We start from the raw sequence: 20,990 nt of genomic DNA on the forward strand, positions 1-20,990 counted from the left end.
CAAAGATGTGTCCAAGACATGGGGAAGAACCGTTACATTCTTCGTGTGAAGGTTCTTCTAAACAAGAAACATCAGAAGTGTCTTATCAGCTTTTATATTTCATTTGGAAATCCAGGGAGTCTGAATGAAGAGTGGAGAGGCATAGACTCCAAGTATGCTGAAAATTTGGGAAGTTTTGGAATCTGCTGCCGTTAGGCCACTGAGTTTTTATTACATCTATCAGGGAGTTTTAAAACATTTCATACTTCCAAACAATGTCCGCAACTTTATCTCTGCCTTTATACCAAACAGTACTTCATACATAAGCACATTTGATAGTTTTCTTTTATTTAGACAACCCAAATAAAAGGCACATAACATTGCGCATGTTTAAGTAATAATTTGACAAACGTACATTTAAAAAAATGTAGGAATGTTTTATCTTTCTGCTAATCAGAAAGCCTAGCCTCTCATATATACAAAATTATCAATGTTAATGTTCTAATACAAAAGATTTATAAAAAAGGTTCTTATCTTTCACATCTATTGTAACTACCATATCCTTGGAACTAAAAGTTTTGTACAAAGATATACATTCAACTGCTTTTCACAAGGTTCCTGGTGTTTCCAATTAACTTTTTTTTTTTCTCTTAAAATAAATGAGATGTTCAATTTCACAAGAATATTTCAGGTCGTCACATTATAATTGTTTCAAATTTGGCAAACAGGCTATTATAGTGTATCTACGTAAATGCATAAGAATAAAAAAAACTACACTAACATTTCGTAAAAAAAAAAACATGGGAGGCGGGGAGGAAAAAAAAAGACATACATGCATATTGCATTTCTCTGTATAAACTGAATCAACTCAAAGAGCTGCAACACTGCTGAGATAACATGGCATTCGTTAAAAAAATAGTTCATGTTCAACAGCTACAGTGTTCAGGGAGGGAGGGAGTTGGGATGTTCATGCAACGTCAATCTTGTCCCATTTTTTTTTTTTTTTTAAATGGACACAAAATCGTGTTTTGTAGCAAACTCGCCCAGTTCTCAGGCCACATGCCTTTGCAAACCGAGACCGAACTTGCCCGAGTATGTAAAACATGTACAGCATTTATCTCATTGTACAGTAAAAGATAGATTCAAATGGACGGCTGCTTAAAACTGGTGCTTGCGGACGTCCAGGTTAATGTAATTTTGCAAAGCAACAACGCTGCTATCCTAAAATGCTTTAGGGAGTTCAAATAGGATCTTAGAAAATTCCAAAGATCCAAAGAAATTCTTGATTTGTTGGGGGGGGGGGTTTCTGTGTGTTTCCTGAGTGATCATTCCTTAGTTTAACCACGGGGCTGTAACAGAGTAATGATAAATAATTATATGAATAAAAACAGTGTAACAAAAGAGTCCGCTATAACTACATCAGCCACCTTTTGCGATGACAATTGCAACCTGAAAAGCTTCACTACAAGTCCAGGATTTACATACTCGGCCACTAGAGGGCCCTCAAGTGCAGGCTGGCTGACCAAAACACTTAAGACTCTGTTTGATCTTTGATAATACTGCTGTTCACCTGCATGTAGCATATGCCTTCAGTGCAAGACTCATTCCATTCTGACTTCATAAAAAAATAAAAACACATAAAAGTAAAAAATTACTTTGTTTTCATATAAATAGAAAAACAAAGTAAAGAAATTTCATAGTCAAGTGAACAGTGTCCAGATGTCCACCTGAATGACAAAAAACAAAACAAAAAATTTAAAATGCCAACATGAAAAATACATTACTATGTCAACTGTACAAGTTAGTCACTGTACCTCAAGAGCATACTTACTATCTGAGAAGAAAAAGAAATGCTATAACATTGTGAAAAAATAGTCTTCCATGCAAGTGGAAGCAGCTGTCCCTTTTACTAGACTCATTTCCTATAACATTAAATAGTGATTAGCAGGCTATAGTTAAAAAAACAAAACAAAAAAACAACAAAACAAACAAACAAAAAAACTACATACAAAGTAACGCCCAGATGCTTCGGGAGAGAGCTTGTCAAAGATCAGAAACAGCAATTCCTGGTTATTGCTTCAGTCCATTTCACATCTCCCTTACAAAAGCACGTCTGTATTTTCATAGGGGGTCCTCAAGCAAACTCGAGGAATCCTCTCCTCCTGTTTGTCATGATACAAATAACAGTTTCATCATTCTAACTGCCTACGCTAAGCCTTCCGGCTATCTTGATTTCAAGACAAATCCTACTCGAATTCTACTTAACTGTTCTGCATCACGAGCCAGTCACTAAACATTAGTTGGGACACAGTTAGGACTTTGGGGGGATCTCCTACTGGCCTCATAGCTCAAGGAACTGCTGCACTTCAAAGCTGGATGAAGTGGACACTGTTTGGGGTGAGGGGAGGTGGGGGATGAGGGAGCTGTTAAAGTGAGGACAGGAGTCTCTTTTCACTTCATTTTCCCTTTCTTTCTGGCCAGTCAGATGTTGGCGTTCATCTTTTTTTTTTAATTTTATTTTTACCAAGGTGGGGAAGAAGGCAAGACTTGGGACAGAAAAGGCATGCTATCGACTGGCCTCATTGCAATGTTTAACGGACCGGCTATATTCATGGGCATGGGGGTGGTTATTGCGACCGGGTGGGCGATATTCATGGGCGCCGTGGCGGGGATGTTCACAGAGGCGATGTTGACGGGCCCGGTGATGGTGACCGGGTGCTGGAGGCTGACGGGAGATGTGATGTTGACTGTGTTGGTGCTAATGTTCATTTGTGCGGCTATGGTGACAGGGTTGTTGTTGTTGTTGTTGCCCCGGTTCATTGCGGAGGTGATGGGGGCAGAGATGGTCACGGGTGTCGCTGAGGCCGAGTTGCAGACTTCATTACCTTCAGACGGAAGGAAGAGTTAATTTTGGGCCCAGCAATAACAACAACAGCAAAGTCTTACAGCGTTTATGCAGCTGGAACTTTCCAGCTAACGACCACAATCCCCAGGGTATTTTATTGGGATTTCATGTGATGGACTGAGAAAAGTAAAAAGGAGAAGAAGAAAAAAGTAGTGCATAATTGTGAAGTGGAAGGCAAATGAAATTTACAGAGAGTTCACAAATAAAGACAAAAAAGGTGTAGCATGCATTTACATTCAGCCCTCATTATTTGACACTGTAAAATAAAATCCATTGCAATCAATTTTTTTCAGGAGTCACTTAATGATTAAATAAAATAGTCATGTTAACTTAATTTGAGAATAATAAAGCTTTTCTTTGAAGGTTTGAGTGATTTGTTAGAGAACATTAGTGAACAAGGAGCATCATGAAAATCAGGGAACATAGAAAACAGGGATAGATGTAAAGCTGTGAACAGTTAAAAGTGGGGTTAAGCACCATTTCAGCTATCTTCTGAATATAGATATATGAAATATATGTAGAGTATGGCATCAGCCAAAATGTTAAAAAGAATGCAAGAAAAAAACCAGGAGGAGTATCATGTATTTTCCAGTCACATTTCATAGCACAATCAAGTAACTGTGTTACTTTCAGTTGTTATTAAAATGCTGTCTATATAAAAAATACATTAAAAGACATCTGACTTTGCATTTTGATAATTTGAAATTATGTCTCTTTAAGAAACCCATGCTATGACACTTTGCCTTCAGCATGATGCCATTTAAAGCCGTTCTTAGGAAGACTGAGAAGTAGTTCGTATGATGAGCTAAATGCTGCTGCCGCTAGTACCACGAATGGTTGCCATGGGAGATTTAAGAATTTCGCAAGCATGCATTAAAAGATGAGAGCAACACTCCAGGTATGTTTTTGGTAAGGGAATAACATAACATGACACAAGGTTCAAAACTGGTGATTTTCCCCTTTAAGAAAAAGTTTGTTTTGGTTAGATTAGATAACCTTTTAGTCGACATGCAAAACACTGTGTGGTTGAAAACTAACAGCACATCGCCCTCAACGCATCAGTCATGAGACTGTGAAAGCAGCATTCTTCAGTCAGAGAACTCTTCAGATTTGTTGCAATGGCTGCTGATGGAGGTCCTCCCTGCCCACAGCATCACCGTTGACAAAGACTTAGAAGATACTTAGGTGAGTAGAATTTCTCTTTGGGATAAAGTAGAGTATTTTGAACCGAATGAATCAAAGTCCAGACTAAATTTAGTTGAGAAACTGTGGCATGATTTGAAAATGGCTGTTTGCATCCTGTCTCCACTTAATGTGACTGAGTCTGCGCTTTCCTAAAATATTCAGTTTGCATATGCACAAGGGCAAAGACATAACCCAAAGGACTTGCAGCTGTAACTGTACTAAAAAATATTAACGATAAGGCTGAATATCAGTACATAAAATCTCAATTTGTTAAAAACAAAAAAGTATTAGAAAACATGCAGGGTTTTCCTTCCACTGTAAAATGATGTGCTAGTGCTCACGTTTTCACTAAAACCAGGATGATAGAGCACATAACACCAGTTTTAAAGTCCCTACACTGGCTCCCTGTAGCTCAAAGAATAGACTTTAAAATACTATTGTTGGTTTATAAATCACTGAACGGCTTAGCACCACAATGCATTAAAGATCTGATGTTGTATCAATCTTCCAAACCCCTCAGGTCTTCTGGTTCTGATCTGCTCTGCATCCCCAGAACCAGAAGAAAACGAGGAGAAGCAGCATTCAGCTTCTATGCACCACAAATCTGGAACAAACTTCCACAAAACTGTAAAACAGCTGAAACACCGACTTCCTTTAAATCTCGACTAAAAACCCACCTGTTTAGAGTTGTATTTGAAATGTAATTAATTACGAATTTAATGATGGCACTTGACTTAATGTAATGTTTTGATTGTTGATTCTGTGTTGCATGACTTTGTGTTTTTGTGTGTTTGTTATGATGCAAAGCACTTTGAAATGCCTTGCTGCTGAAATGTGCTATGTAAATAAAATTTGATTGATTGATTGTGTTCAAACTATCACACTCCAAAATACAGGAAAGTTTAAATATTACATGATATTTAAACTTCATGGCATTCTATAGCAAAAGCAGTTTTCACTCGTAGTTCAGATGAGTCAGAAGACAGCTCAGGAAGGACTTGATATCATTTGCATACAAATTAATACGTACAGTAACATGCAGTGATAATTTAGAGTAAAAGATATAGCAGAAATCAAACTACTTTTTTCAATTATTGGTTGTATGTTTCTGATGAGTGACAAACCTTTGTTACAGGAGTTAAAGTTGGACTGTCCGTGGGTCTTCAAATGACTGGTGATGTAGGCTGCACTCAGCATCTTCCCACAGATGCTACAGGTGACCTTGCCTTCATGTCGGATCATGTGGGAGCGGAGTCTGTCTTTGGTGGCGAAAGCGGAGGTACAGGCCTGCAGTCACAGGACAAGTGTGAGTGGGATACAAAAAAAACAAACATGTACAAACAAGAAAAAAATCTGCCAAAGGAAACCTGGTGGTGAGGGCTCTTACCGTTACTTGACATTTAAATGGTCTTTCTGAGGAGTGCACATGCTTCACATGGCAGCTCAAATGGTCTGGCCTAAATAAAACAAACAATATTACAAAAATGATCATTTAATTTGTGAATGATGACGCAGGGAAGAGTCATGTTTTTTTATGAGTCATCCATAGCGGGCTGTTTTTAGCTCCCTGCTCCAGTTCAAAAGGTTCGTTGCTTTCCAAAATTGAAAGAAAAAAAAAAAAAAAAAAAAAGAGGATCTGAAATATGTTAATTTAATATCCTTGTTTCACTGAGCGATAGTATGCACGACCTAGAAGTCTGAAACGCTACAAAGTTTCCAAATCAGGCCATGAAAGTATGAACTGCAGGGGAGCTTTGTCCAAATAAAACTATGAAATGTTACCTCAAATTCAAAAGCAGGAGCTACGTACGCATAAGTGGTATTGATTTTAGATTAAATTCATCAATATCAGAACCAGAAACATGTAAATATTTAATGTGACTTTTTTTTAAGCATACATGTGTACATTTCTAACTATAACTGCCATGTTAAATAAATAAGAACACAAAAAGCTTTGAACTCCACTATGAACAAAAGTGGACGGATGTGCTCTGTTTGCTTCGATAATGAGGAGATGGGCAGAAAATCCCCAAAATTTCAGTCAATGGCAGTTAATTCTCTGCGACCAATGGTGCGTGAATCAGTTTGACCTACTTTTGAACATGCACCACAATGCGACGGCCTTCTCCTTTTCTTTTCTTCTCCCGATTTCCACTCGGCACTTTAATTAAGCTGAAATTTGGGTAATATTGCCATTTATTTCCCATGATAGGTGGCAAACGGGCAAAAATGTGACAATATTAGTTTGAGGAAAACTCATTAGTTCTGATTTCCACTGGGAGTTATTCCCACTGTTTTTAATCGAGCAGGTTTATAAATAAGTACTAGAGCGTGAATTTATTTTGCCTGCATGCCTAAAAGAAATTCAATGATTGAAAAATATTTCCGATTGACAGAAGAATGACTGTGTTTAAATAAATACACACAACTACTAGGATGCACACAAACCTACTGATACCATACTTCACCTACCTAAAACTGACAAAGTTCACTAGGATAACATTATTTGCCACTTGACCTTTCTAGTGCTAGTTCTTGGCACTGGTCCCTCCTATGTCAGAGTGTTAGTCCTAGTGAAACTGTGAGCTGAATCATGTTTAGCAGAACCATTATGAAGTGAGTAAGGAAGGGCAGCTGCTGCCAAACCGGAAAGCTTCACGCTGCTGGAATGCTTCTTAATACAAATTAAGAGTCAAGTAGAAACTTCTCGGCTGTGCCAGAAACTGGATTTGGAATTCTTTTTTTTTTCTTCTCTCTCTTCCTTTTTCATTGCCGTCCTATTGACAGGGAGAGATAGCAGACTCCAGACAGAGAATGCCTACATTTCAAGCTGAGTGGCAGTGACTCAGTGGCCTGCTATTCAGTCTCTATTCTCAGTTTCCAGTATACTGATGAGTCTCGAGTCCACGTCACCGTGTTGGAGGCATGCCTGAAACTGCCGTATGCAGAGCAGCAGCTAATGCTAACTTGGCTGAGGTGCACTGCTGATGATTTTTTTTTTTTTTTTTGCTGAAGTCATGTTGCAACAGTCGGTTCACCAATGCTGCCTGCTTGAATCGATGCTGGATTATTAAAACTGCAACAAGTTGCAAATCTCAGGTCATGCCAAGGGCTTTCTGAAGCAAAATGTTTATTTACGACATATTAAATGTGTTGACCTTAACATTACGCATGGTTCAGTGAATTCCCAGGGGAAAGAGTCTGTGACAAGCTGGCGGGAACTGCAAAGTGACAAGTGACGCCTCCCCCCTCTCCTTATACTCCACTAGCGCTCTCCCTACTTCGTCTGCTGTAACATGTGGTTGAAACAGCGTGGCAGGCATTATAGGTAGTAAACTGCTTATCACAGAATTAACAGCATGATTAGTACAAATCTACATTTAAAAAAGGAAAAAATAATCGTCCAATTGAATAAAATAAAAGTGAAATAATCAGAGTTCCTTCTAAAGCATAAACTGTTGCTACTGGTAACAAAAATCAGCACTGGGTTTGTAGCAGTGCCTTTAAAAAAGCATAAAATCATGCAGCATTTACCGTATTAGGCAATTGCCCTGTATTAGCTACCATAAATATTCAGTAAAAGCATGACGTTAAACACTTTATTTTTTAATCTATAACACCTTTTTAGAACAAGAAATAAGTACATTTGGGGGAAGAGTTCATCAGCCTAAAATAAATTTATACTTTTTTAATTTTCTTTGTAATAAACATTACTTTTTAAAAATGCATTCAGACAAGCCGAGGCTTTTTTTTTCTGGGTCAGGAATGCAACCACCAGAGGGTGAAATGACTTCAGTCTTCCCTAACCATAACAAGAAATTAAATTTCAGACTTCCTTTTTACATTAGCCTTGCTATTTGTTGTTGATTAAAAGCATATGAGGAAAATAAAACGGAGTTGTAAAACTATTTTTTCCCCCCCATCACTAAGCCAATTTTCTTCCTGGTTTGGCAGCAAATTGGCTTTCATGCAACCACCTTAAAGTCAGACAACTCTTAATCATCTTTCACTGCCAGAGTTGATTAGAACAGAAGAACAAGTGGGAGGAAGCAGTTGTCAGACTAAAAGAAAGTCTGCAGTGTTTGTGTCTGGTCCAGACCGACTCTCAATGTAGAATCAAAGCCATATAACACACGAGTGTCGAAATAATCCAAATAAATAAATAAAAAAGTTATTCAATTCTATAGAGTATTTTAGTCTATAGATAAAATATTCCTGATTTGTTGCCGCTTTATACTTAATGATCACCAAGTTATTTTCATAAGACGTGCACTTTAAAATTTGGATGACATGTTGTGTCAGTGGAACCTATATTATCCAAGAATCTGTTTTTTTCTTAAACTGATGGTCTGAAAAATGTCTGGAATCAGCCAGCTATGTGCTTGTTCTTCAAAATTGGCTCCTCATATAATGTAAATCCTACTCTTTTTCCCTGATAAGTGAAGGTACCATGCTTAAGCCCCGAAAGGTTGCACTAAGAGTGGAAGCTGTTATGGAGAGATGACTAAGCTTTTTACAAATATCAGTGCTGTGTTGAAGTTAGGGAACACACAGCTATAAGAAACTTTGAGGAACAGTTTTCTGAAAGTTTATTTAAAGTTAATTTATGCCAACACTTAGAGCAGAGAGATAGATGTCCTTAGGTAACAGTGAAGCTAAAAAATCCAAAGTGAAGTGACTCAGTTTATCCATCTATCATGAAACATAGTGAGTTTAAATGTGTTATGTACTTATTTGTATATCTCATAGTTAAGGATCTACTTTCCATGCCAATGTTGTTGATCAGTAACAGATGTGGATGAAAGTTTAAAAAGCCCAGCTTTTATAATAATTATCCTGTCAAACAGCAGAGCTGTGTAACACCTGCTGCTCTTTCACATTCTGGCCCTAAGACAAATGAAAAGGTTGCTTAAAGCTGCAGTATGTAACTTGTATAAAAAAAAAAATATTTTTTTACACATTTGTTGAAACTGTCACTATTGTGACAGTATGGCAGGTGACAGGTAATCAAAAAAAAAAAAAAAAAAAAAAAATCGAGCTTCCAGTGCTAATTAGAAACAACCAATCAGATCAACGGGTCTTGGCGCTGTCTATCAAAATATTATGTGGCGCTACTCACCTCTTTCCCCACAGCTTTTGCACTCTGATACCACTACAGCTTGATCTTTTAACAGATTAGCCGTCTCATGACATTCTGTACATGGTGGCAGTTTTAACAAATGTATATAAAAAAATTCTTTACAAAAAGCTATGTACTTTTATATGCAACCATTCTATGAGAATAAAGGAATAAGTTATAAGTTTAATGCGCCTGGAAGTAAATAAGAGCTTTCTCCGCTATAAATATTAGGTAAAAAATGTTGTATCTTGTAGAAACACTTTTCATGATGAGTAAAAAAAAAAAAAAAGGTAAGCTACAGTAAAGCCCAAAATTATTTATACTCTCAAACTAAATCTTGTTTCTGGTTGGAATGAAGAACATATCTCAAAACATAAATAGTGAAAATGATTATCCATTTTCCTAAAGATAAGTTCTGCTTTTATGTATTTTTCATGAAAAAAAAGCATGTCAAAAATGTATACCCTCTTCAATGATCCAAATAAAAATCTTTATTGGCATTGTTAGCTTCCTGAACAGATTCAAGTTTGGACTATAGCTGTCAGTGATAACAGGATTTCCAGGAAGCATTTAAATGTTAGTAAAATTTTAATGCATTTGAATAAACTTATGTTAAAACTTATGATAAAACGTAAATATGCCAGGGGTTTGAATAATTTTGCATAAAACTCTAACCTAAATAATAAAAGAAACATCTTGTAATTAGTTGTAGTTTTAATTGTTGAGCAATCTGAATGATTTTATTGCATTAGATAAGTTTCCGTGAAGCAGAGTGAGCTGCCTCCCTTTGCTTCACGGATCCCGCTTTTGAAAAAAATATATTGAACTGTTATTCATAGTATGAAACAAAAACTGATAGTGAAATGAAAAGATCTATTACAAAATCTCTTAGCGGTGCACTGGTAATACTTTTCTGAATTCATATTTGGGGTTGCATTGTTATTCTAATGAAAAAATATATAATGCAACTCTATGTAACATATTTGAACCAAAAAAAATTATCTAAATTTATCACTGGGTTAATCTCATCATACATAAAGACTAAAAAGGAAAATGATCAGTACCTGGAAAAGCCTTTTCCACACACAGAACACACGTAGGGCTTGTGGACACCTCCGTCATGAGAGCGAACATGGTAGGTCATTCGATCCTTCCTCTTAAAGCGCTGCTGGCAGATGGGACACTCGAACGGCTTCTCGTCCGAATGGGACAGCTTGTGGCGGTTCAGGTGATAGACGTCGCGGAAGGCCTTGCCGCACATCTCGCAGCCGTGGTTTTTCTTGACGGGCTTGGGGGGCTTCTTGGGGACGTTTTGCTGCTGCATGTTGCCCATCGCGGACGACGTCATGATGCTGGTGCCCGAAGACACCGAGGTGGTCGCCGTGGAGAGGATCCCCGCTACCGTAGAGATGTAGGAGTTGCCGTTGTTCTCCCGTGGCATGGAGGCGATCATGGGTACCATGGTGGGGGCGGTTTGGGCCGTCTTCTTCGGACGCGACACCATCTTGATGCCGGTGTGGCTGGACTCGTGGCGTCTCAGGTGGTAGCTGTCTCGGAAGGCCTTGTTACAGTAACCACAGACGAAAGGCGTTTTGCCTTTGTGTTCCTTCTTTATCACAGGCACCAGTGGCCGCTGACCTCCTCCGCTGGCCACATTGTCTTTCAGGAGTTCAGCAGCACTGACGGGGGGTTTCTGGTCTATCTGGATAGGCAGGACAGGCTTCTGGTCAATTTGCTCTGCTCCAGCATTGAGAAGTGGCAGCAGGCTATTCTGGGCCACCTGGTGCTGGTGGTGGAGGGCTTCATTGGCCTGCTAAAAACACAAAACACACATATGTTTAGGTGAAATGTCAGACATTTGGAGGTAAACAATTCAAAAAGTGTTTTGTGCTGTTTGACACAGCAGCAGCAGGGTGTAGTGCAATTTCAGAGCATCTAGCTGTCCTCCCAGTACGCAGAAGAAAAAGCAAGTTGTTGCTGACAGCTGTTTCACCCCTGGAAGCTGCCACTGAAGAACCATGAATCAACTTTGACAACTCAATGAAAAGCATTAGGAAGATTTAACAGAATACAAAGTGGGCACCGGGGTCCGTCATTAACGAGGCCGATGCGGCGCGCAACTGATGCGAAAACAATCCAAATATACTGGATGAAAAATGATCCCATCACGACGGTGCTGATTCATCATGTGACTGCAAAGCAAGCATACCAAATTAGAGGCATAGCAGAGTCCAGCTTAACTGCCAAGAAGGCTCATGAAGAGCAGGACATTAGCCCTGCCGCAGAGTTCGGTTAAGAGAAAAGGAAAGGCGGATAAAAAAAGAAAAAAAAATTGGATTTAGTAAGGCAGAAAACAGCTCGACACACAAAAATACAGGTCACCAAACTTGATAGGATGATAAAATACACAGTTACATATTTGTTTGTTCTGTCTGTGGCCTGGTGCACCATTTTTTCTCCTGGGTTCTGCAGGTGCAAGCCAGTGTGGATGACTGCCAAAACATAGATGAGGAAAAAAAAAAAATAGGTGAGAACAATGAGCAGTAGCTAACACCAAGTTGTGCAGCTGCAATTCAAATATTCAAGTCATTATACATCCTGACTTAGTAATAGAAGAATTCATGCTTCTTTGTATAGCTGAGTGAGACACAAAAATATTACGCAAACTGAAATGAACTGATGCGTTTTGTTTGAGCTTACGGCAGAGCAGCAACGAATATCAACAGTTGTGAAACCCAGTCCATAAACTAAACTCAGCTGCCTCATGTCTTGTTTTGTGGAAGACATGAGGCAAAAACAAAACTTTATAGCCCCCCCCCCCCAAAAAATATATAATCTCAAGTGTAAGATCAAAATCCTAATCGAAGCTAGTGTTTAATTATTAAAACTGGCCGTTAAACTGCACTTGGTGATTCAGCTCTTTGTCGTTCTACATGTTGAGGCCTTGAAAATATTATAAAATCAGCCATCCACAAAGTGCACAATTAGCACAACTCAAGGCTGTTTGGACAAAGCTTTACTCAATTTCCCAAAGTTTGAAATCTAATAAATACAAAGACGGCTTGGGGGTGAAAAAAAGTTCATAGTTTAGTCGAATAATAACAGTGAAGTCCATTCATTTCAAGGTTCTGTTAAACATTATTGACAACCAATTCAATAGTATAAAAAAATGCAGGATTCTGATACAAGTACAGATAAACAATAATATTTGATGTGTTAATAAGCAAGAGCAATGAAGGGAAATTTTGCTGGATGACATATTTCCCCAGTAGTCACTGCAATAAATGATAATATTGTTGATTTGAGACCATTTTTAAGTAATATGATAGTAATGGCATAATAATGCAAGAACACATTCTGAAAGATCAATAAGCTTTAAATTCTAATGAACTTTTTACACTGGAACTGGAAGACATTTGAAATATTCAAAATAAACAAAACAAGAAATAAAATGACTTATGAAGTCTCTAAAAACTTTATCCCTTTAAAAAAAAGGCTAATTGAGAGCAAAGCACCAGAGTGAAAACTTTTGTCATCCAGTTTTTGGTGGAAAGAGAGAGAGAAAAGAGAAAAATCAATAAATTATGCAAATAGCAATTATTCAGCTTGTTTTCATTTATCATCCAATTAATTGACTTACTGCTTATTGTGACAGGCCTATGTATAAATATAATCATTTTATGTTTCAGTCAGAGTAAACCTTGCCTTTCTGTTTGAAATAATTAAATCACACTCAATGTTAAATATTCTTGATTAATTTTGTTTTCTAAATATTGTTTACATAAGGTTATCTGATCACGAAAGTTTTGTTGCTTGAAAATATACATATCAAACTTGGGCAAATAAAATAATAATAATAATAAAAAAAGTAAAATAATTTTTAAAAAGTTGCTTGTATTGAAGTATACCAGCAACTTTGTATACTTCTGATATGTAAAAATTTACATATCAGACTCACATAAATGCAAGGATGCCTAGTTTACAGCTTCAAGGGAAAGGTAAGCCAACACAATATAACCAAGAGATTTTGGAAATTGTATTGGTGTTGTTCAAACCAAAAAGGTACTTCCGAAACATCTGTTTGTTGCACCCTTGTTCACTGAGATAACCCTTAAGTGGAAAGCTCCTGAAGATAAAAATAGCTTATTTTAAAGCATAACTAAGTACTTGTAAAAATAAATAACTATGTATAAGATGCATCATTTACTTAACACACCAAGTAGAAAGTCAAGAAAACCATCTTGTCAACCACCAGCAAGAGATGGCAAGTTAACATACTTGACCTTTCTCTTTAAGGTCCAATCATCCATCCAAGAAGGCCAGCCAAGACAGGAGTGGCAAAAGAGGAGACGGGACGGAAAAAAGAAAAATGAACCGCACAATGTCCTCCTTATGTCATCTAGCCCATTGTGATAGACACAAATCTGAGCAGTGATGCACTCGGCCTCAGCGGGGGATCTTTGTATGCTCATCTTCATTGATTTGGCTCATCTATTCATGAGACAGAGACATTGTTTATCCACACAGCACTCGGCGGAACTAGCCGTCATTCCCTCATGCGCACTGGGACCTGGGAACTCGTAGAGCATGCCACCACCCATTTGTCTGAGCACCTGCTTACACTTGCCACCTTCCAGGATTAGTCATCATCATGCCAATGCAACCCCGTCGGCTGGCACACCAGGGGTGGTGTGTGTTTGTGTGTGCGGAGGGGTGGGGGATACCAGTCGGGAAACCTCTTTGTGAAGCTTATGCCACTGCAAACAGCCTGGCCTGTACACAGAGGTGCAGGGCCTGTAAGCTGCTGTGCCTTCATGCAGCTCTGACCATTTTGACACAAATGTGCTCTGACAACTGGGGCTGCTCCCTCATAAATAACATCAAAATGGAGGGAGTGTCCTGATGGCTTCGTGGGCCACTGTAGACTTGAATTGAGCTCATGGTCTGATTATGCACCGCCTTTCCTCAATCTTTTGTGCCTCACTCTACAGCTGCTTGGCCAATTGTTAGAATAAAGCAAATACAAAACCAGAAGTTGTGCAGGAAAAACTAAGAAATCAAAGAGAAGAAAAAAGTAAATATGATTACATGATCGGCCTTTAAAGTTTTCCGGACTGTGGATTAAAAAAAAAAAAAAAAAAAAAGTTGGCTGAGTAAAACGTAAATTGTTTGAACGAGTTTGTTTTATGAGTTTTTGTTCTATTATTGCGGAACTATTGTGCTGCTGTCTTAGCAAGAACTCACTTAGAAAATAGCCTGAAGCTGAAGGGGATTATTAATGGTAAAATGAACATTAAATAATAAAAATGACAAAATCTCTTGTTATACGTTTTCTAAAGTCAACATAAGTTCTTGGAAAACAAAACTTTTATATGTTGTTGATCCTCTTTTGACATGTAAACCTGGCTAAACTTTGGAGGCGCCAAGGACTCTGCTGATGATGTAACTTGCAGCGTGTGCTATAAGCGAGGAAGTATTTTTAGGGGATACCTGATATATTCAGTTAGGGTTTGCACTGCATCATAAAGCAGGGTGATTTGAGCAATGCTTAGTTACCTCACTGCGTCATTTAACTCAAATATAGAAGGACCTCCTCTCACAAGGCTGAAAACCTACCAAAGTACAACTAAAGTTTATTTAATACGAGCATCTTTAGAATGACAATAAGTTAGTTTTCAAAATCTTTTTATGTTAAATCCAATTTATGTAATCCAATTTATTAACAGCACATTTTCACTATATAAAGCATAAAATTCATAAGCATGTTTTTTTTTTGCTTTATTGCTATTTATTAAAATGGCAAAAACCATTCTCATTACAATATATGCAGTTAAAAAGATTATGAGACTATATGCCAACTTGTCAAAAAACAATCTATATGCTGTAAACACTTAAGACTTTTGAAGAAAAGCCAGTGAGATTAAAGGTGGCCATAAACAACAGCAACAAGTGAACGGACTTTGAAATGCTGACATCAAGCACATGAAAATTTGTCATTACTTAAAAAGAAGGTGAGTAAGAGATTAAAGTCTAACATGTACGCGATATGCTTTATAACAATCTGGGGGTCATGGTATGTAATTTATTTTCTGAAATATTTTGACAGCAAAGATATTCACATTTTATGGCTTACTGAAATATATTTTTTTTTATAGAAAATGTATTTAAAATAGTTGAACTTATATATATATATATATATTTGTACTAATTACAGCTTTTGGTAAGCTGTAATTAGAGCTTACCAAGCTTTTTTAAGGGGGCTAGGCTTAGGATTTTTGAGGAAAGATTTCATTGGCTGCAGCCCGAGTGTAGGAGGAGTCACTAAAACATGTTTTAAATGGTTTTCAAACTTGCAGTGACCAGCTAGCACACAAAATTTGCATTTTGACCAAACAAATCAATGTCTGTTTTTTCCACCATTGATCTCTGAAAGTTAACAGTGTGGGGAACATAACACAAAATGTATCAAGATGGATGGCAGATAACTAAAACAAAGTGCAAATATAACTGCTCATCAGATCCCAAAAAGCCACTTGTAGAATGTTTTAATAAAAAACGTCATGCTACTAGAACTGCTTTTAACCACATAGTAGTCTGTAGGATATACAATTAATAGGGTTTCTGCAAGTGGAATAATTAAAATTTAAGATTTTTACTGCAGTTATTAGATTTAAAAGAGATCAATTCTTAAAAATGTATAAAGTAGTTTAGAAATTATATTAGCTAAAGTAATTAGAATATTGTTCACTCAAGTAAATGCATTTCGGCTGTGGTCTGCAAGTTCAGTGCTTATGCTCCTAGGCTATTTACATATAACCAATTTTTACTGCATGAAGTAAACTTCATAAAAGTTACTTATAACTAGTTTTTAGACCACTTACATCCTTGCATTCAAGCTATATATCATTAAATAAACACAAGTTAATGGTGGAGTTTGCAGTGAATGAAGCCACAAAAGTTATTTTACAAATAAAAAATATATACATATTCACTGAAGGAAAAAAAGACAAGTGTAAATACCTACTATGGAAATTTTTTTATGTGTATTATATTTTCTATAGCCCAGAATTGACATAATCAAATTCGAATCTTTAAGGATCTAATGCCCTGTTTATCAAAAATAAACTGATTTCATACATGAGAACTATGTTTTTAAGCTTTCACAAAATGTAGTCCATGATTTCAGAGCCCAAACTTAGATGCATGATCTTGATATAGTTTGAATATTTATTTTGAGTTCTTTCAAATAAAATTATTTGTTTAGATAGATAAATAAAAAATAACAATAATAATAAAAAAGCTTTTTGCAGATTTTGCGTACAAATCTGAAACAACAAATACTGAGAGTACACTTAATATTTCTGTCAAATCTTGGGTTTACAAAAGCTTTTTAACATAAGGGTTATTTAATCCAATCTGTTAAATAAGTGTCTGAATTTTAAATTCAAATATTTTCAACTGGGAAAATACAGTAATACCTATGCTCAAAAGGTTCTTTAGTGCAAGTTAAGTTGCTAAACAGCAGCACTGCTTTCTGAATATTTTTATTTTATTTTTGAATTATTGATAGGTTAAAGTTAAAAAACAGAGTTTAATCAGTCTATATACAGCAAGAACTTTCTAAAACAGTTCTAGGTTGGAAAACAAACCTGAGCAAATGTACTTTAAAAATTACCTTTACACAGTAAACAACAAAAGGAGCAACACAAAAACTTGTAAAACATAGCCCGGTATTTCTGACAAATTCAAAATCTTTTCATGTCGTATTCTAAGGTAACCAAATTCTTTAACTCATAGCCAAGTCACAAAATTCTTAATAAAACTTTATTACACTAAATTTAGGAATGGCGTTTTTATGCACAGACAAAAGACAGCGAAATGACTCAAATTGAAAATTTTACTAAACTTTCTGGTAGAAATTAGCATTTTAAATAGCGATGATCCTTGCTAATTTTCCAGCCTGCTTCTTGCTGTTAGCTAGTGCATTGCATAGTTTGAATTCCTTTCCACGAAGCTCATCTGAATAAATAGCTAATTAACGTGCAAAAAACGAGGCATCGCCGGTCTTCAAATTATGTACCGTTCGTTTCTCCAAGCTCATTACTGCAACCTCGCCCAGATTTAGCCAAATTAGCTTGCGAGTGTGATGAAGGCAGCCTAAACATCGTTAGCTTCTCGGCTAGTTACTGCGAGCCGGCTAAAGCAAGCGGAAAGTTGACCGCGGACTTGGGAATTGCCGTTAGTAAATCTCAGTGGCGGCTAACCTACGGTCTGCTAACATCATCCGCGTGAATAACGCGCAAATGTTCAGTTTACTGCACAAGCCGCACAGAAAATGTTCGCCGACGTTTTATCTCATTATTCTACGGCGTCCGATCAAAGCCTTCAGTCAAAGGGGGGAAGAAAAAAAAACAGGTCTGTCTCGATTGTAACGGTGCAGTGGCGTCTCCAGCTTTACTTCAAGTGATACCGCATGTTTTGCTGGCTTCGACCAGCCAAACAAACTTACCAAAATTCACTTTCCCACTCTTAAGTATTTCGCATCCACAATCTAAAATTACACACAGGCCGTTTTTTTCCCCCCCACATTGGAACTGGGGAGATTTGATTTTTTTTTGTTTTGTTCTAGCGTCATTCCCAAGCCTCACAGCTGGAAGCCTGGATTCATAAACCATTGTTTTGCTTCGTTACTTGTTCTTCGTGCTACTCGTTCAAATATACAAAACGAACTTGCTGCTAAGCTAACGGGTGCGTAAAATGTTTGCGGTTGTTTCGCGAACTCTCCCGGTTTCCTTCCCCCCCAAAAAAGAGCCAACTTACTTGGAAGAGAAACGTACTCCAGCTCGGCTCCATTTCCACACTTACTGATTCTGTAGGAAAGCTAGTAGAAGCCTACAACAAAGCAAGCAAACATGGCAGCTGAAACAACTTCCGCTAACCTCCAGGGCTGAACCACTTTTCGTACTATTTGGCGGGGAGTGTAAAATTTGCTGTTTCAAACATACTTCGTGTTATTGTATGTGAGACCGAGACGTTATGGACAGTCAGAGAAATAATAGCATCTGAAAACATAAGTCAAAAATGCATTTACAATAAATTTCTTCAAATCCTGGCATCCCCTTTCATAAGTAATCTTGTCTAGTTGGATTCGGAACACCCCTCCGGATGTTTTTTTTTTTTACTGATGCTTTGAGGAGCATTTGTTATATTAGATTGTCGCATGTGGCTCGGGGTTTGCTGAGTCTCCGTTAACATTTCACTCTTCTTTTTAAACTAAATTAGAAAAAATAAATAAAAAAAAATAAGTCGCGACTTGGTTCGAGTCATAAACACGTATATGCTCTGTGCCCAGCACAAGTATATACTTCTTTCTGTGATGTCACTACCGTTATTTCAAAACAATTTTTTTTTCTCCATGTGCATAGGACTTTAAAAAAATGTTTATCCCTGTTAAGTCATCAGAAATTAAAATATGTTTTAATCCAGTGTGTGTTTAGATTTGTTTAGTGACAAAATATGTGAAACAACACTTAAAAGGCCCAAGAAACAATTACATCTACAGTGCCAGTTCACAATGATTGCAGAATTTGGTGCCAATCTGGCAAAATGAATTTTTCTTTGCTGGTGATTTTGTTATTACTGTAAACATGATGTTGAAAAATCCAACCAAACAGAAATAGCAACATCCACTTCTGACCAAAAAGAGAATAAAATTAAACGAAATCTTTTAAGTTGAACATCAAGAAACTATTTGTTTACTTTCTTTGTAATTACATTATTGATTTCTGATTAGAACATTCAATTATCAAAACATGCTGTTGGCAGCGAGAAACATGTTTTTGAAATGGGTGCATCTCTAAAAATCACGACATCACTGAAAACTTTTTGGATGATTAGATTTTTTGTACATTGATGTATATTCACCCCCACTCCTCAAGCAAATACTCAAAAGGCATCAGAAATAATATTTAATCTGTCACAAACATAAACACACTGGACTTATGTTGTGCCATCGTGAAAGGGGTCTACGCTGCTTTCTGTTTTGTCGACATCTGACCAGAGTATGGCGTGTCCCCAGCCTACATACCAGAGGTTTTTGAAGAGATAAAAGACACTGATCACATACTCTTAAGATCTGGAACAAAGACTGCAATATGGTACTCCAGCGATGCTTTGATTGCACCTCATGGGAGGCTTAGAAATTGCCAGGCTTAAACAAACAAACTGATGTGATGTTGGACTGTATCAGGCTTGGCAAGGACTTGTCCTTCAACACATCTAAGATTTATCCCAATGTGACAAGCTTTAAGTATCAAAATAAATAAATAAATAAATAAAAGGAAATTGGCTGGTGAACTCACAATTTGAGAACTGCAAAGATAAATGAAAAGTGTTTTTGGACTGACTGACTGCTGCAGGCATTTGGACGTTGCTGATTTTTCTCCAGTACTGGTTGTATTTGCATTCAGCTTGATGTCATTTCTGGTGACTATTTCAGTTGGGTTTAGGGTGAGCTGAATGCTTTATTGGTGTTGGAAAAAAATTTGTTGGCAGATATCAAGTTTTGGTTTAGACCACCTTTCTTTCTGCACTACTTTCTTTAGCCGTACAAGAAACCTTAATGTTGCCAAGTAGCAGAGTTTAGTGACAGCTGGGAGTTTTGTTCTGGTGTAACTTTATAAAGTTATGCTACAGAATATTGTATTGTACACAAAAATATTCTGCTTGTGTTCAGGTATGAAACAAGGCTTCACTTGTTTGGTATATGCGTACAGAACCAACCAGACTATGCCAGAAATTTTCAATATGCCCCCAGATTCAATACAAACAATTTATGTCAACACCAATTTTGAAAATTATTTCAAGAAAACAAAAATGCCGGTCACCACTGCCTCCACAGCAAAAAAAACAAAACAAAACAACCCCCCCAAAATGCAAAGGCTTTTTCTTGTAACAATGATAGTTTCCTGTTTTCTGAAGGGAAGGAAAGTTTTATTGCAACCGAGATAAATGTGCAAACGTTGGAATGTACATCAATGGAAAGAGTTGTTTACTCTTTGCATAAAGTTTGATGCCAAATATCTTCATAAAAAGTACAGGAAAAAGTTGTTTGAGACTGTGATGACTAAAACAAGGCTTTTTCACTCTGCTTGATCTTTTTCCCAATCAATCCTTCTGACTCATAAAGTGCCTTGCAAAACCATTCCTATCCTTAAAATATCTATTTTAGATTTTGTTACCTTTCGACCACAACCTTTTACTGTCTTTTTGGTGGTTTTATGTGATAAACTAACTCAAAGCATCTCAAAACCTTGAAGTAGAGCTAAAAGGATGCAATGATTTGTATCAAGCTCTCTAAGACAATCCCCTGTAGAACCACCTTGCTCTGATCAAAACCCATCTACCTGTTTGTGTTTACAGCTGTCATCTTCCGGGAATGTGAATCGTTGCCTCACTCTCAAAACTTTCGTCTCCTCTAAGAACTTTTTTTTCTCTCAGGATTCCCTTTCATTTGGTTTGATCAACTAACTATAAACTCCCAACCCCTTTCTACTTACTGTTGAAGAAGAGCATCCAAGATCATGATGCTGACAGCACCAGGTTGGAATTCTGCGTTGTACTTTTCGTTTTGCTCCACGTATAGTGTATTGCCCTTTAAGTTTAATTTTACAGCAGCTTAACATCACTGGAGTAATTTCATAAAAGTGAAAGATGTTCCTCCTGAACACTTTATAGAAACCTTGCTGTCATTAAACATAAATACCATGGTTCTTGTTCATATTAAACTCAAAGGATTGGATA

General features: G+C 37.1%; 1 protein-coding gene across 1 annotated transcript; it reads right to left on the bottom strand.

Moving 5' to 3' along the window:
• Positions 1–306: 306 nt before the first annotated feature.
• On the bottom strand, positions 307–18,124 carry vezf1 (vascular endothelial zinc finger 1). Its single transcript, XM_014470452.2, has 5 exons — positions 18,009–18,124; positions 10,253–11,001; positions 5,457–5,526; positions 5,194–5,356; positions 307–2,864 (listed from the first exon to the last, which is right to left on the bottom strand). The coding sequence occupies exons 1-5, from the start codon at positions 18,039–18,041 to the stop codon at positions 2,500–2,502; spliced, it is 1,380 nt and encodes a 459-aa protein (XP_014325938.1). The 5' UTR covers positions 18,042–18,124; the 3' UTR covers positions 307–2,499.
• Between the last annotated feature and the right edge of the window lie 2,866 nt (positions 18,125–20,990).

The sequence above is a fragment of the Xiphophorus maculatus genome, chromosome 11 (assembly GCF_002775205.1).
Source record: "Xiphophorus maculatus strain JP 163 A chromosome 11, X_maculatus-5.0-male, whole genome shotgun sequence".
NCBI classification, from domain to species: Eukaryota; Metazoa; Chordata; class Actinopteri; order Cyprinodontiformes; family Poeciliidae; genus Xiphophorus; species Xiphophorus maculatus.

What these genes read in the sequence shown, in the direction of transcription:
- vezf1 (XM_014470452.2), bottom strand. Translation starts at nt 18,041, where the DNA reads ATGGAGCCGAGCTGGAGTACGTTTCTCTTCCAA. An exon ending in CATTTAAATGTCAAGTAACG is followed by an intron (nt 5,357 to 5,456) that starts GTAAGAGCCCTC and finishes CTGTGACTGCAG; the next exon opens with GCCTGTACCTCCGCTTTCGC. An exon ending in CTTTAACTCCTGTAACAAAG is followed by an intron (nt 2,865 to 5,193) that starts GTTTGTCACTCA and finishes TTCCGTCTGAAG; the next exon opens with GTAATGAAGTCTGCAACTCG.